Source organism: Asterias rubens, chromosome 10, assembly GCF_902459465.1.
Source record: "Asterias rubens chromosome 10, eAstRub1.3, whole genome shotgun sequence".
Lineage (NCBI taxonomy): Eukaryota > Metazoa > Echinodermata > Asteroidea > Forcipulatida > Asteriidae > Asterias > Asterias rubens.
Window position 1 is genome coordinate 12,780,692 of NC_047071.1, and position 18,566 is coordinate 12,799,257.

At 36.7% G+C, this 18,566-nt stretch overlaps 1 protein-coding gene across 1 annotated transcript in view; it reads left to right on the forward strand.

The window, feature by feature from the left end:
• Positions 1 to 4,439: 4,439 nt before the first annotated feature.
• Positions 4,440 to 18,566, forward strand: part of LOC117296080 (putative ammonium transporter 2) — a 42,124-nt gene continuing 27,997 nt past the window's right edge. Inside the window, exons 1-2 of the mRNA XM_033778952.1 lie at positions 4,440 to 4,728; positions 10,025 to 10,601. Coding sequence (XP_033634843.1) covers positions 4,566 to 4,728; positions 10,025 to 10,601 — 740 coding nt within the window. The 5' untranslated portion in view covers positions 4,440 to 4,565. The remainder of the gene's footprint in view (positions 4,729 to 10,024; positions 10,602 to 18,566) is intronic.

Below are 18,566 nucleotides of genomic sequence, written 5' to 3' on the forward strand. Positions count from 1 at the left end.
TGATAGTATAAAACATTGTGAGAACAGCTCCCTCTGAAGTAACATAGTTTTTGAGAAAGAAGTAAGTTTCCACGACTTTGATTTCGAGACCTTAGAATTAGATTTTAAGGTCTCGAATCAAGCATCTGAAAGCACACAACTTCGTGTGACAAGGGTGCTTTTCCCATTATTTTTTTTCGCATTTTCGACGACCAATGGAACTCATAATTTCTCAGGTTTGTTATTTTATGCATATGTTGAGATACTGGTGAGAGAAGACTGGTCTATGACAATTACTAACAGTGTACAGAGTCTTTAACGGCCGATTTTGTGCTTACCGTAAGGCATGCTAACATTCCGGTGCTTATTTCACGAAAATGAGTGATTTCACAATGCAAATCCATTGTGAACGCACAAGGGCCCAATTTCATGGCTCTGCTTACCGTAAGCACAGAATCGGCGCTTACGGAAGCAGGGAACTTTCTGCTTACGGCAAGCGTATTTCACGGGTTAGCGGCGAATTTTGGCTTCAGCGCGTGCGTACTCCGCGTTACTAGGCATTTTACGCTTACAAGGCTAGCGCAGAAATTCGGCGCTTGCACGTAAGCGGGGAATCGTGATCGTAAGCGCATAATTCAGCGGTGAGCAGAACCATAAAATTGGGCCAAGATGACCCCTAATTGTCTTGCTAACCTGTGAAATACGTTTACACCTTAGCAAATTTGTCTGCTACAGTAAGCACGAAAATGAAATTGGGTCCAGGGTAGGCTCCCTTGCATTGACGTCATACGCATCCATCCGTTGTTGTGAGAGGTATCGTACAATGAACGATGATGTCGTCAGTATAGTCGGGTTAATTGGGTCAGTCCGCGTGGAATCAATGTTCCCCAGGCGCCAGTGTCTGGATACCACTCATACAGTGCTAACACACACTCCCATTCCGTGTATGTATCTCGTTACCATGACATTGTTGTTTATGTGCTGCTTCTAGCTGGTCCTAGTGTTGTCATCATTTATTGGGCATTGCCTGTATAGCTAGCTCATTAATGGTACATCTTCTCATTCTCTCCCTCTGTTTTGTTCTTTGTTCTTTGATGATTGTTTTTGCCATTTTTGTCTAGCCTATAAGGCATTATCTGTATATTTAGCTGATTACTGATACATCTGTGCATTCGATCGCCCGTCCGTTTTTCGTTTTCTTTTGTTTGTCTTTGCTTATTGATTTTGTACTTTTTCTAGGGCTGTTCACCACCTGAATTGCCTTCTTGTTTTTGTCATTACTTCCATGACATTGTTTGTATTATTAACTCATTATAAAGGTACATCTTTTCATTATCTCCCGCTGTTTTTTGTGTTGTTCTGTTGTCTTTGCTTTGGTTTTTCTCATTTCTGTCCAGCCTAGTGGGCATTATCTGTATAATGAGCTCATTACTGGTACATCTGCGCACTTTTGCCCGCCCGCTTTTTGTTTTGTTGTGTTGTTCTTTGGTTATTGTTGTGTACTTTTTCTAGGTCCGTTCTCCATCAGTCTCGGCTTATTTGAACAGCCTCCCTAGCCAAGACTTATAACATAACGTGCCCCCCCCCCCAGTATCATAGAAGTGGTCATGCTTATAATACTCTTTGCTTGTACTGCACACCTTTATTTTTGTCCAAATGATCATGTATTTTCTCATTTTGAGTAAGGGAAACAAAATTCACATCGAATTGAATCGGATTGAATTTAAAGATTATTTACTTGCGTATCCCAAGTCGACCTTTGTAATTAAACAGTAAGAAATAAGCCGCCTTCGGGGGGATGGGGGTGTCTAAACACTCTAGTTTTTAATAAAAAGTAATAAAATTAACAATAGGTTAATCTTATTATATTTAAAACCTGTACATGTCTACGCCTAACTACAAGGGGGGGGGGGGCAGCTATGTCCCCCTGAACATAGTCTGCTTGCGTCTGGCTGGAGATGGAAAAATGATTTCTCAACCAGTTGCTACACACGAGTGCGTTGACTGTTCACGTCACAAATAAAACCTTTAAAGGGTGTTGTAATTATTTTCACAGTGTGAGACTTTTCAATGTCTATCGAATGACTCACAGTGGCCAGATGACCGAACCCCTTCAAGGCGGGAGGGCTTGTTAAAATTTAAAATGCTAAACGCGCCAAGTGTACATGCTGCTTTTTCGACGTGTCTCGGAAATTCATTTGATTAATTCACTCCGATAATTAGCCATTCGGCTAAATAGTAACTACAGGTTTATAGCATAAACAACCTAGTGAGCAGTTTTTGAGAAAGAGGTTGTTTTTCGCCCAATTAATAATAAAAAGGTTTCAGCTGAAGCCTTTTATTTTGCATCTGAAACCACACTAAATTATGCAACGAGGGTGTTTGTTAATTCATTATTTTGCTGGCAACTTCGTTGACCAATTGAGCCAAAATGTTTACAGATTTTTAGTTTTTTGCATAGGCTATGTTGGGATACACCAAGTGAGAAGACTGGTCTTTTACATTTACCAAAGGGGTCCACGGGGTCGATTTCACAAAGGGTTAGGACTAGTCCTAGGAGATATTAAAAATTCAAGACTAGTCCCAAGTTAGGACGAGTAACTCGTCCTAACTCGACATAAGACTAATACTCTTTGTGAAATCCACCCTTTGCCTTTAAGCCTCATATATAGTGGGGCGATTGAAGAAACAACTCCCCAGGGCAGCTTGTTTTATAAAACTACGAGGTAACGAATTAAAAGCACAAACACTGACACTTCGCATAAAAAGCAGCTTGAACCAGAAGTTGGCCACTCGAATATTGGTTTATCTCATCTGGAATTGAGTCAATCCAATTATTGTAGGACTGAGAAAATCCGCCCTGCTCTCTATAAAAATAGCATTTAAGACTCTGAACACTATTTGAGCTCAGTTGGTGGTCGAAGTTGCGAGATAATAATGAAAGAAAAAAACCTACCTTGTCACCACAGTTGTGTACTTTCAGATGCTTGATTTTGTAACCTCAAATTCTAAATCTGAGGTCTCGAAATCAAATTCGCGGAAAATTACTTCTTTCTCGAAAACTACGTCACTTATGAGGCAACCGTTTCTCACAATGTTTTATACTATCAACCTCTCCCCATTACTCGTTACCAAGTAAGATTTTATGCTAATAGTTATTTGGAGTAATTGCCAATAGTGTCCACTGCCCTTAAATGTTGACGTATTTGTGAATGCACTCAAATTCAAGACAAAGACAACAAAGAGCAAATAAAACAATAAGTTTTTAATTACTACTACTAAAAAAAATAAAAATCAGAATTTATTGAAACTAGATATGAACTGCTATTGACATTAGATTGTCTGATGCTAAACTAGATGCGAGATTATGTGTGCATTTAATTGCGTTCATAGAGTTATCAATGATAATGATAAACATAATTTATGTTGGTCAGAAAAACTATGTGTCTTTCTTATAAATTTTTAACTTTGGTTAAAACAAACTTGAAAAAAACATAACCACGTAAGTAATTGATTCTCGGATTAGTTTAATAAATGCATAATAACTTCAACAAAAAAACAACATTTGTACAAACAACACCGCGTTAGTAATTCTTTCTCTGAGTAGTTAAATAAACAAATAAATAAACAAATAAATAAATAAATAAATAAATAAATAAATAAATAAATAAATAAATAAATAAATAAATAAATAAATAAATAAATAAATAAATAAATAAATAAATAAATAAATAAATAAATAAATAAATAAATAAATAAATAAATAAATAAATAAATAAATAAATAAATAAATAAATAAATAAATAAATAAATAAATAAATAAATAAATAAATAAATAAATAAATAAATAAATAAATAAATAAATAAATAAATAAATAAATAAATAAATAAATAAATAAATAAATAAATAAATAAAAAAGCAATCAATTCAAGATCTGAAGATAACCGCCTTTAAAGGTGATACGTTTAATCTCATCGTTATAATTGTATTAATTTATTTATTTGAATTATTATTTTTGTACATTTGAATTGCGGTAACATGGGGGTGTTATCGCAAACCAAATACATTTATACCTCATCATGCAGTTTTTGTTTTGTCTTTGGTAAATAAAAATTGCCCCTAATGTGTATCGTCTAATCTAGACTCACTGTATGTATTTGTAATGCTAGTTATTGTTGTATCATATGCATGAGAAAATTATCAACGCGCCTGGTCACGCATAACAGTCAAACTTAGCATTATACTCTGTTCATAAACCAATCACCCATGCACTCTAACTAACTACCCAAACCAACATCTTCTTGTAAATGACAAGTATGTCGACATTTGACCTCCAATAATACTAATTAGCATTGAGTCGTGTGTAGAGGGAGAGCGAGTGTGTACATCGTGCATAGAAGGTCGGGTATCTACGGGCAGTACGCATAATAAGGGTCCAACAAATTGGCTGCTAGCAACTTGCTGCGCGTGGGACGGACAGCATTTCTACAGCATTCAGGATTTTAAATGTTGTTATTGTTTTCGAACCAACAACATGATGCCAACATACATCACTTTGTGAGGGGATTTTTATAGTCTAGGCAAGATGAATGAAGCAACGACGGCGTTTTCAACGAATATCACTCCCAGTGAACCTAACACCGACGGCTGCCCTATTTACGTCGTTAACCAATATGTCTTACCGAACCCGTGGGATGATCCGATATGGATTTTGACTAGTGCCTTCGTAATATTTACCATGCAGTCCGGTAGGTGAAACATTTAATTTATATCATTTAGCTCTCTTAAAACAGTGTGTTTAACGCAAATGTTGTTTACCCATTTTTAAATGACGCGATAAATATGTGTAGCATTTTTGACACCTGCTCAAATCGTAGTAGCATTCAATCACACACAATAATGCTAAACATGTTTAGGTTAAACATGTGAAAACAAGTGGGTATACAGAACTCATGCCTAGATATGCATTGAAATTAAAGGCTGTATAATTGCATTTCTGATACACGTTGTAAACGTACAATTATCAGCTTTTAGTTTTACTGTGGTATGTTTGTTGTTGTTGCAGTCCGGTAGGTGAATATTACATTTTCCCCCTTTTTGGTTAAAAGGTCATACCTCGTCACCCCAACGTTTTAGTTTGAATCGCTTTATTTTTTATATACTATGCCGGATTCATAATCTCAGTTGCACATTGTAAACTAAACGTTATAAATTATCAGCTTTTCTTTTAGTATAACTGTGGTATGTTGTTGTTTTTGTTGCAGTCCGGTTAGTGAACATTACATAATCCACCCTAGTTTAAATCGCGTTATTTTTATGGACTGCCGGATTCATATATTCGTATCTCAGTTGCACGTTGTAAACTAATGCTAATTTTTCAGCTTTCAGTCTAACTGCGGATTGTTTGTTGTTGATGAAGAGTTGTCGTCAGGGATATCGCTTATGCAGAGCATCAAACAACAAGCCATCAATAATTACGTCAATAATGACCCATATTCTCGACATATCCGATCCCAACTCGGAGACCATAGTAATCATATTATTCCCAGTCAAAAAGCTCTAGCTACTTTTTTTTGTAAACACCTGTCTTTCTGTAATAAATTCTGTAATAAATAACACTGTTCACTGAAGTAAGGTTGACGCACGCTCGTATTAAATTATCACATGTTTATTACTGATTAATAATTGTATCACATCCTCCCATGGGAGATATTATAAATTATTCGTGAATTATCTTATGTTTGTATAGTGAATTTACATGTATCTTATGCAAGAAGGCATGGACACTATTGGTAATTACTCAAAATGATTGTTAGCATAAAAACGTACTAGGTAACGGGCAATGGATAGATGTTGGCAGTAACAAACATTGTGCACTGGTGTTTTTCTTGTTCTCTTGCAACTTCGATGACCAATAGAGTCAAAGTTTTCACAGATTTGTTTTGTATGCATATGATGGAATGAACCAAGGGAGAACACTGGAATAGAAGTCACACAATGTACAAGATATTATTGGACATTTATCTTAAAACAGATCATGATGTGTCTGGAAGTAACATTGGCCCTTTGTTCCCCCACCGGGATAAAGTCGGGGTGAATACACGCCCCTAAAATATTACCTAAACTGGAAAATAAATCAACTACAGGTAACCAATGAACTAAAATAATTCTAGACATTCACCGGGCATTATAAAGAAGTAAAATATTAAAAATGCACAGCACATTCATAAATATAGATGGTGTTGTATGATCAAATATTAATTTTGCGGATCTTGTGTAAAGATTAGGCTTTCAACGCAAAGGATTAATGCAAGGTTAACTTTTTATGATGTAATATTAATAGGCAGAAGGAGTTTATAATTTATTTCAATTTTCGTTTTACAAAGTAGAAGTATAGGGCCTATACTGATTGCAGAGGCGTATATTTGATCGTTCGTCATAGATAGGGTTAAGACCTAGTTTTTAATCACATTGGAATGAATTACATCTTAGCTGTGCTGATTTACGTTGTCCATGGCAACCCACGCTCAGAAACGGCTTTTGTTATTATTCAAAGATAGATAGGCACAGATAGATAAACAAATGGTTTATTTATTACTTCAAAAAAAAAAAAAAAAAAAACACACACACACAACAAGTCATCTCAATCAGCAGATTGAGTTGAGTCTAAACTTACATTAATTCAATCAACAATTCACTAGAAAAAAAAAAAAAATTATGCCATGTATTCTGTTTGTTGTAACAACCTTGGGTGGGTGTATAATGCCGCGGATTAGATGGCGTTAAAGCAATACAAACATAAAACACAGTTATACCTTTTTCTTTGCGTTTAAATTCATAGGTATTTGGACACTATTGGTAATTACTCAAAATAATTGTTATCATAAAAGCTTACATGGTATGGAGTAATGGGGAGAGGTTGATTGTATAAAGCGTTGTATATAACTGAAATATCGTCAATTGGACAGAGTGATTAACAATTTCCTTTCAATAAATCAATTCAATGTTCGTTGTTTCATTAATTTAAAAAACAAGTACATATACAAGAATACCAATAGTAAAACTTAAAGCAGGAAAAATCTTGAAATTAAAAATTATAGTAACCCATACCTTTGTATTCTTTATAATGATAGATTATGCAGGTATATTTTGTAGGTTATTTTAACAGAAAATATTTTGGCCCTTTTATAAAACAAAAGATTTTCAACTGAACACAACTTTTTAACAGATTACGCAGGAAGTGCTGATACAAAAAATGGCGTCCAGACGTGAAGTCTCTTATGGCATTGTATTCGTTGATGCTAACACTTTGAACATTCTAGTGATCGGAAACCGAGGGTGGAATGGCGTACTATAGGTTTTGTTGTGTTTGGTATCCTGCACAAAGGGTAATTAACATAAATGATGACGTCATGATAAAGGCGCCAAAGCCTCCTCTAGTCAATACCGATGAGGATTGAAGAGGGTGTATGTTCACTACCAATGTTATAGTCTGCATCATTCAAATGTATTTTTCATACGAGAGAATTGTATTTTTCCATGCACATTTTCCCCCGACTAGCTTGCGTTAGTCTTTGATAAAAGGCACTGGACACGATTGGTAATTGTTTCGTGAAAGACCAGTATTCTCACTTGGTATATATCCCAACATATTTTATGCAAACCAAAACAAATTTATGAACATCTTGGCTCAATAGTTGGTCATCGAAGTTGCAAAAATTTAAATAATGAAAGAAAAAACACAATTGTTGCACAAAATTGTAATCTTTCAGATCTCATTTCTTCATGCCTGAAGTATTTCTCAGATTAACCTATTTTAGTGGGAAATAACCTCTTTCTCAAAAGCTAACGTTAATTTTGAGTAATATTATCAAACGTTTCCAGTTCCTTTATATGGAAACAACTAAGTCTCATTGTTTGGCTGTCACTTTGTAGGTCAATGAATCAACCCACCGTCCAGGGGCTTTTTTGGTTATGTTTCAATATGAAACTAATATATTTTGAGAACAAAATTAGGAAAAACATCGCGGAGTAAACTACATTTTTCGTTTACAAAAGCAGTATTTGAAAGTAAAAGCTCATGCCACACCGCAGGGCTAAGCAAACCAAAATAGCAACAACACCCAAGTAAGCCCAGCCTTACATAACCGCAACTCTGTCTGGACGTAGGGCTACATTTTGGTATAGAGTTCAAACTACACTTGGGACAGGCCTATATTCGAGTAACATGTACTACATTAAATAGATGTCAACCTACGTTTTAGAAACTGCCCACACTTTCCCTGTAAGACCTCTTGTGGCAATTCACCAATCAAAATATGGCTGGTTTATTAAGGGCTACCTTTTGGTACAGAGTTGGGTCAATTTAGGAGAGGCATAGCCTAGGTACATAGCTATACATTAAGACCCCCGGGGCTACGTTTAGATGTCAACCTACATTTTAGAAGCTGCCCACAGATTCTGTGTCAGACCTCTGGTGGCAATTCACCAACCAAAAACAAAGCTTGTTTATAGGGTTACATTCTGGCACAGAGTTGGGGCAACATTTAGGAGAGGCCTAGCCTAGGTACAGAGCTTCATTAAGACCCCCGGGCTACGTTTAGATGTCAACCTACATTTAAAGAACCACCTGGTTCCAACTCACGAACAAAAGCGTGGCTTGAATAAACAAAGACCAATCATGTGATTGGTATTCGTGTCCGAGCCTTGGATCAATAAATCGCACTGCTCTTGAATTACACAGATCTTTGGGGCTACATTTAGGACTGGCGAGCGCGAGGTACATATGACCCCGGGCTACGTTAAGATGTCAACCTACATTTTAGAAGCTGCACACAGTTTCTCTGTCAGACCTCTGGTGGCAATTCATCAACCAAAAGATAGCTTGTTTAAAGGGCTACCTTTTGGTACATAGTTGGGGCTATGCCACATTTAGGACAGGCCTGCCCGAGGTTTATGGATTACATTAAGCCCAGGGACTAAGTTTAGATCGCGACCTACATTTTACAGAAGCCGGCCACCGTTCCTCCGTCAGTTCTCTCTCTAGTTGCGAGTCACCAACCAAAGCGTGGCTTGATTAAACAAAGATCCAATAAAACATGCTTGGTATTCGTATCAGAGCACGGGATCAATAAATCGCACTCTGCTAAGAAACATTACCCGTGTACTGCAAACTGTAGCCGTATCGATTCTGCAAAAAAAAAACCAAAACCCTGAAATCTCCACCGACTGATGGATAATTATTATTATTATTATTTTTTTAATACGGAATGAGCGATAGGACCGTATTCTATTTAGAGCAATATACTTGTTTTCGCTTTTGTTGTTGCTGTTCTCCCAAGCAGGAGATAGCGTACTCAGCGGAAACCTTCACATATAATGACTTTTATTGTATCTTTTCCTTACTTACAAATGCCAATAAATCAGCTTTGTGTTGACGAAACCTATCTATCATGATCATGCAGCGTCATTGAGTGCATGCATTTATTAAGTGATTAGCAATTACGTTATAACATTGTACTGTTGAGATTAATGTGGTTTTTAGAATCACAACCATTTGTGCTTCATTTAAAAAACATTCCTTGCTGGGTGTTTAAGGTTGTACTATAATATACCACATTTTTTTCAAAGATCTAGCAATGAAGTTAATTTTTACTGATTATTTTCCAACTTTGTTGTTGTTGCCAATAGATTTCGATGTTTTTGCCATGCAAATTTCATCACGAATTCGCCTTTTCGGTCTCAATGTGATGATTTATCATTATACCAACTCATTATGGTAAATGTCGGATCCAAATGTTTATCTTCTTTGTTAAGGATTTTTGTCTTACAAGTGGCACAGCTATATCTAAAAACGAATGGATTTTTGTTTAAAAAATTTTTCTGTACAGATTTTTGGCAGACAAATTAATCAACAGTTACGGGCAATGTACATTGTTCCCTTTTTCTTCTAATTACTGTTTTATTGTTGTCTACTTAGATTTTAATGTATTTATCTAGTGTAAATTCATTATGATAATTGTCAGTTTTGACTTCTTTATTAAGGATTTGGTCTTCTGGAAAGTGGCACAGCTACATCCAAAAACGAAGTGAACATCATGGTGAAGAATGCTGTCGACGTTATTTTCGGCGGGATCACCTATTGGATGGTCGGGTACGCCTTCAGTTTCGGCGAGGACAATTCGCCAACAAACGGAACTTCAACTGACAACAATTCCTTCGCCGGTTTCGGAAACTTTTTCTTGGATGTGGACTCGGGCTCCAATAAGACCGGGGATCTGTACTCGCATTTTATATTCCAGTTAGCCTTTGCCACGACGGCAACAACTATAGTCTCAGGAGCCATGGTGGAAAGAACTCGCTTGGAAGCATACATTATTTTCTCGATGTTGAATACGTTTGTGTGTAGTTTCCCCTCCCATTGGGTTTGGGCTAAAGCGGGATTCTTACGGAACCTCGGCGTACTGGATGTGGCAGGCGGTGGCCCGGTGCATATTGCCGGCGGGGTGACTGGCCTTGTGGCTACCTTAATGCTAAGACCTCGACATAGGAGATATAAAACTAACGACCCTCCGCCCATGGGATCACCTACTAATGCCATACTGGGAATGTTTATGCTATGGTAAGTGCTAAATTTAAACCTCTCTCGTTGTTTAACCTTTCCACATCACACACAAACACGACAACACACATCAGCTATAAAGATCATTAACACACGTGAACGCTTAAAAACAGTCTACAGAAGTTCAATTGGTCTGTGTAGACTCCATTGGCCACCATCTTTGATTAACATTGAACGCGTGAAAGGCCTATTGGCTAAGAGTCGTGCGCATCGTGTACACGCGTGCACCTTTCCGTTGTTTTAAATCAGCGGGCAATGACGTCACGTGCAATCAATCAATGGGTGCGTTCGTTTAGCTTCCCCGGGTCGACCCCGGTGTGTGGCGTTTTTTTTTCCAGGACGAACGTGTGCAGATAATTACCCACGTTTGTCCTGAAAAAAAAAAAAAAAACCGCCACACACCGGGGTCGACCCAGGGAAGCTAAATGGTACGTCGAAGGATTGCACAAGTAAGTGACCCGGAATATCCTCAAATTTGCAGACAAAAATTACCCCTCCGACTGTATGACCACAGCCAACATGATCTCAAACTATTTTTGTGAAAAGATTACCTATTTCTCTACATAAAACTAAGCCCTACATAACTTCAAACAGGCCTAGGTGGTTTCTAACAATGTTTCGTAATATCAACAGCTCGCGTATTTTTTTTTACCGTTAATTTGTGGCGTAATTAGCAAAAGTACGCACCCGCATAAAAACAAGTGTCACAAAAATGCAGAGTTTTACGACTTGGCAGCCCGGTCAATACAAAACGTCTTATATAAGATTTTCCTACACAGGAATGAGCTTTGAATAAGAGCAGGTTGGTTTTGCCTGCACACATATTTAGACTTGTCAAACTGTCATCAAAATAACAATTATGAAATCGCTGGCTCGTAAACGAAACTGATGTCTGTTCTGACACGAGGGTGTCCAATTCTGTAAAACGCCCACGAAATAGCATTTGAGCATAATAATGGATTTTGTTTTTGTAATGGGTCAGTTTTTCTCCAACAAAAAATTGTGTAAATAATTATAGAACAACACAAAATTAGCTAACTACAGTACGGGTCGCGATAGAGAAATTTAAGATCTGAAATTAGTGTGAAATGTGGACAATTTATATTCTAAAAAACGAGTCTTGTGATTAATAATTCCATGTGAAATTATGTCATAATTTGAGAAAAATAGTGGGCTATTATTCCTCGCTTCGATTAGATCACTGCGAATCCGGGTTTCATAAATAACACTGGACCACACGCCCGGGGCCAGTGAGTTTAGCATCTGGACAAGTCTAACGCTTTTAATTTGTAAACTTCATTTGTTGTCATTGTTGAATAATATTATTCACCACTGTGAAATAATAAATAAATAAAACTTTAATAACAATGTCCACATGTAACATGTGATAATAACCGCTGAAAGCAATTGGGTACTTTTTGTAACACAAATTATTAAACTTACACAGTTTGAAGATAATGATAGTAGAAAGATTCCTTAAAATATTACTTATGACTGAGGTGCTGTAGTTTTTATGAAATGAGTGAACAAATCGTTTTCGTCTCAGACGAACATTATTTTTCATGAGAAAGCGTATTAACCAGTTATTGTATGTTATTGTAAAATACCATAACTGGTTAATACGTTTTTACATGCTATGCTAAAACTGAGACGAAAATAATTTGTGTGACATTGTTTTACTATTTCCCCCAAACTACAGCACCTTAGCAAGTAAAAGGAAACTTTCTTACTATCATTATCTTCAAACTATCATTATCTTCAAATCTGTGGACATTGTGTAACACAAATTAAATAGATTTATGTGGTGTTTTCCTTTTTCTCGTGACGATTTTGGTTCAGTGAAAATGTTGAACATCAGAAGCCCTGTGGTCTTGTGGATTTAGTCCAACGAAATTCGAGACATGGAAACCTGGCAACCTAAATCGCTGTTTCTCAAAAATACAAGCGCTTATTTTTCTCAGTCACAATGTTAATATCCCGACAAAGCGACATAGTACATAATGCAAAGCAACCAGTCAGGGTTTGTTATTAATAATGAACCATACAAAACTGATTCTGACATTTAATTTAAATGTCTTTATATCCGCACTAATTTATAACTGAATAACCGAAGCGATCCTAGTAGAAATGTTCATAGAGTCAACGAAAAAATCTTTCATTTGAGATGACAACTACAAAAGAACATGCCTTATTACTTAGGTCTTGTTTTACACTTGCAGGAAAATTACACACATTCCTAAAGTTGCCTTCTTTTGGAGCATTATTTCGTTCTTTACTTAGGTCTTGTTTTACACTTGCAGGAAAATTACACACATTCCTTCTTTTGGAGCACTAATTCGTTCTTTCCTTTTATTTGTCCATGCACTTTAAAAGTGTCCCCATATACATTGCACACAATTTTCCCTGTGGAGCCCCAGTCTTTTGGATTCCCCTATAAACTCCTTTTATTTTTCCCGTTTTGTTTTGTCCATGTGGAACTTCATAAGGTAGCGAAAATGGGCACATATTGTTCGAACACTGCAAAAACTGTGGGTGCATTCGTTTAGCTTCCCTGGGTCGACCCCGGTGTGTGGTGTTTTTTTTTTCCCAGGACGAACGTGTGCAGATAATTACCCACGTTCGTCCTGGTAAAAACAAACGCCACACACCGGGGTCGACCAAGGGAAGCTAAACGAACGCACCCACTGTGTGCGCACATGTCAGTCCACATAAGTGTCCCCACATTTTGTGGCCCTCTTTTAGTCTCAGGTGAACACTTTGTAAGTAAAGTTTATCCATCAATTATCTGTCGTTAAGACCGGGTTAAAAAAATTCAGAATATTATAAATGAATAATACATGATATCGGTGGTACACTGTAAAAACAGTGCTTAGCGTCTAAACACACGTGCGGTACCAACTTAGACATGATTAAATAATAAACAAGTGTATACTTTTGACACCTGCTAACATGTTTTGTAGGATTCAAAGAAACACAAATCTAAACATGTTTCAGCACTTAAACGTATGAAAAAGTGGGTACAAAACTTATGCTTAGAAATGTGTTGACAATCTAAGCACGCAGTTTTTAGAGTGTATGTTTTGTTTTCGAACTTCTATCATTACGCCAGTACTGCTATACACGTACAAAAACAGTTGTGTAGTATAAGACAGGCATACTTAACTTTGCTTCCAAAATACCATCAAAACGAGCACACCAAACCCAAAACATTGCTATTGTACCGATATGTTTATAATTATGTTTCTTGATAAATGGAACAAGGGGTTCTTCCACAAGAGAAGATGCATTGAAAAAATAATAGTGCCTAATGGTCTGACCTATTTCAACCTATACCTACTTAAATTTTGGCTCTGAAAGACCATCAAACTGATACCAAGTATAGTCTTTTTTGGTTTGGGTTAGGGTAAGGGTTAGGGTTAGGGTTCAATAGTTTTATTATGTTCTTGAGCAGTGAAATTCGATTTTCTCCACAAAAATATGACGCATCATGGCCCTATTTATGAAAAAAATTGTCGATAGCATGTGGTTTCGACCATAGCAGAATCTTTTTAGCAAAAGGCTATACGCTAATGACAACAAAGACAGAAGGAAACCGGTGTAATGAAAGCAGTCGAGTGGAAGGGAAACACAAAGCAACAACAAGGGATGAATAATGAAGGACAAAATTAGAAGTTGGGGGGGGGGGGGGGGTGATAGAGGGAAGGGGCTGGTAATATTGTATTCTGTTCAAGTAAGCGTACTTCTGTTTTTTCCTTTAACTATAACCGATAAAGAAAATATAGAAAATGAAATTTTACATTGCAGTTCGGGCACCATAGATTTTAACCATAAAGAAAATAAGGAAAGTTGTTTTTTTGTAGTATGAATCATGATCTAAGCACAATGTGCTCGTAAATATCTTAATAAAATAAAAATACAAATAGGCTAAAACAAAACGTAAAAAAAGGAAACACTTGCAATAACAGCAACAACGGGACAAAACAAGCAAGCAGACAATCACCCACTGTAAACACCCACAGCAAACAGACAAACAGAAAAACACAAAACCACGACGACAAAACAAAGAGGTTTTAACCTCTTTGTACCCTAAATTAAAAGGTCTAAAAGGTCAATAATTATTTTAAAAAACGTAGTTTAGCTGGTATTAAGTATTCCATTAATGACGTCATATTGTGTAACTGCGATAGACCAGCATGGCTATTAAAAAAAGAACCGGTAGAACAATCCATACAGTTCGACACTTGCCCTTTCCTCTTGCCCAGGGACTGCGGGTCGGACTTGCCATACTAAACGAAGGTTAATTGCTAATCGGTGAGGTTGGGGAACGACCAGGTAATACTTCTGCGTACAGAAATGTCATGGACGATTCGCGGAACGCTTAAAGGCACTGGATACTTTTGGTAATTGCTCAAAATAACTGTTAGCATAAAAACTTACTTGTTAGCGATCAATGGAGAGATGTTGATGGTATAAAACATTGTGACGTAAAACAAGTCTAGTCACTCAGCCGAACTTGCATCCGGGTTTGTAGACGACCTTTAGGTAACCACGGTGCGCATTCGAACTTGCTTACTGCAGCAACTGTAATTCAACCTTTGCCATTAATTACAAAATGTATTTAGTAAAAGGCCTGCTTCATTTCACAAACTTGCTGTAGAGTGCAGATTCGTACTTAAAACGTACGTAACCTAGTATATAGGCTTTTCCGGTCAATTCGGCAAATGGGCAGCCAAGCTTTTATTATATTCCGCGCGAAATCGAATGCTTCTGAAAAGGGTTATTCGATTAAGTTTTGATTAGTCAAATTAATGCATGCAATGTTACGTCATTAGATTTAACACAATAATCATTCAATGTAACATTGCATCATTCAAATTCGCAGACACTTCTTGAGGCGTGTTTCACGAAAAAGCATGACGATACACTAAATTGAACAGAGTGCTAAAGGAGTTTGACTCGACCGAAAACGAAATCGAATGGCCGAACTCTGAATTTAAAATGCAGTAACAACTGAAGGGCCCACAATTCGAACGCATGAAATTGGCTGCTCATTTGCCGAAGAAAATGGAGAAAACCTATACAACGACAGTTTCCCTAAATGCACTTTCTCCTTCTTCTCCAATTTTATAAATGAGATCGTGAAAGGGTCCACAGATGTACACTAAACTTACACAGTTGGAAGATAGTGATAGTAGAAAGCTTCCCGGAGAGTATTACGTGCTGAGTGCTATAGTTTTTGGGAAATGAGTAAAACAATGTGATGAAAATAATGTTCGTCTCATGAGACGAAAATTATTTTAATCATTTACAAACAGGTTTTCATGACATTGTTTTACTCATTTCTCAAAAACTACAGCACCCCAGTAAGTAAGATTTGAAGGGAAGCTTTCCACTATCATTATCTTCAAACTGTGTAAGTTTAATGTAAATCTATGGACATCTGTTACTCGGAATGGCTAATATTATAGCAGCTGCCATCCAATTCCAATGAACATTGCCCGTTTGTCCTCATCCCAAAAAATCTCAAAAACAAAGCGCTCCCTCCACCCCCCTAAAAACAAAAAATTAAAAAAACCCGAAAAAGACCAAACCAAACCAAAAACGTTGTATTTTACATGGTGAATATTCTACAAAACATCAAACTCGGGTTATGTTTTTATCTGAATAGTTACATCGCATTTAACTTGTTAATAAGACGACTATGCTTTTACTAATTGTGAGACGTACTTTACCTACATTACCAACCGAAAGCGCCCGTCATCACAGTTATGTGAAAGAGGACCATCGCACAGCACGCAGCAGCATGTAAACCAATGAACTTGCCACTAATAATAATTCCCCTTATAAAATAAATGTATTAGTTATTCAGTTATAAACCATCATTTCATTTTGGACCTCCATCACCTAAACCATTAATTGCCAAGTGAAGAGGGAAAACCTTTCATGTTTCATTACCGAAATATTAAGTACACTATCATTATTGGGGAAGTAATTGATGTGTAAAATTGGGAAGTCGTGTTGACAATGTAGGCCTACTGCTGCGGCCATGTCCATATGCCTTTCACACTGCCCGGCACTCGTTAAGCTTTAGGGACAAGTTGTCTTGGATCGGGCGAGTTGGTCTATGAAAAGCGTTTGAAACCGTTTGTTATTAAATGCACATAGAATAGTAGAATATATAATGATCCACACGAATATGCCTCGAAACTGCACGGTTATACCTTATACGTCGTAAACTAACACGGCACGGCATTTGTGGAGTCAAATGTTTGACTCCACGAAATTGCGCACCTTGTTAGTTCGCAAAGTACAACACGAAAACCACTCAATTTAGAGGCAACCTTTTGTGGATCATAGAATTCTACTGTTAAGATATTATGTCTGTAACCATACTTTTAAAATGTGTATAACAAGCGGTTTTAAATCCTTTGTACAAACCAATGCGTCCGATCAAAGGCAACGTGTCCCTTTAATCATGACTCTAAATGTAATTATCGGAGATGTAAAGGCATTGTCCTTTGCTTTAATGGCATCGTTTTAATATTGTTTTCAATTTACATTCAGTAATTGCATCCAATACACATTGATAATTAACATGGATCATTTTAGTTCCTGTAACTTGTGGATTCATTTTTATTTTTTTATATATCAAGCTGAAATTTACTAAGTCTCAAAGAATATTTGTTGGACATATTTTTCTTTTCTGGCAGAATTCATTTGAATCATAATAAAGTCAAAGAAAAAATAATTAATGTGACTGTATTCCCTTTTTAGATAATTTTTTATTTTTTCTGTTTTGGCAAAACCTCTGTTGTTTACTCTTCCGTCGTTGCGGAGGAACTGGCTACTGAGGAACTGGCTTGTCTTCCATACGTAGAGATGCTTATTGATCTCAAAATTATCTAGTTTCAAACAGAATACCGACTAAGTTGGGAATACATAAATGTAATAAATGTTTCTGTCATCATTATAGGCTTCATAAAGATTTAAATTTGATAAGTTAAGCAATAAAGTCCCGAATTTAAAATATAAAATATATATTTATTTATTTATTTATTAATTTCTATACTTTTGTCTTCCTTCCTTTTCCCATAATGCCCGCGTATTATATTGTTTTTGTGGGGGATGGGAGGGATGGTTGGGGATGTGAAATATTTCGGGCTGAAATGCTGTCCTCTTCGGGCGCCGGGTAAATTACGCTTCACTCTGGTTATTGCACTCTATTCTTGAATGTCAAGTTACTTTAATTTTCTACCCATCGCAATTTGTAGCTTCAATTGACAATTCATCTAGCTACGAACGTCATTCCTACCCTCTATGGCTTCCGCTTTCTTTATGGCCAAGCTGAATGCTGAGGATTGCTCCCTTTGCAGCCAGCTTTTTGTTAGTAACGAGATCGTCTCATAATTACATACCATAAATACATCGTTAGTAAATTAATGGAATATGAAGCTATTATTAATCTTTATCTGTTTAGTTCGCTGGTTAGAAAATTCATTCCAATAACAATCCTCCCAATAGGTCTTCCCTCGGGATTTTCCTTAGAAATAAGAAAATTACCTTTTGGAGGTTACAAAACTGCTTGATATATGTCGAGTTTGCGTTGATCTAATAAGGCTCTGTACAAAATCCCCATCAAAATGCGAACCTGTATTATTTTAACTCACTCCGATCCGACGCAGTGAAGTTAATTAACGAAAAGTCCCCTCGATAAACTAAAGTGAACGTGTAGTCCTGGTCTGTTTCATACCATCCGTCCAGGTAGTAAGCAGGAGACCAGTGTTAATAAGCAGGCGAGTTCTTTTTAGAACTGAGAAGTCTTCCGAATTCCGAAGATCTATTCCGCGGTAGTAGAATATAACGCAAGACAAGTACTCAAAAAGAGCACAATCTACACAGCATAGTTAGAAACACACATGGTGCTGCAGCAAACCAGTTCAATTCGATATTTCACCATGCAATGCC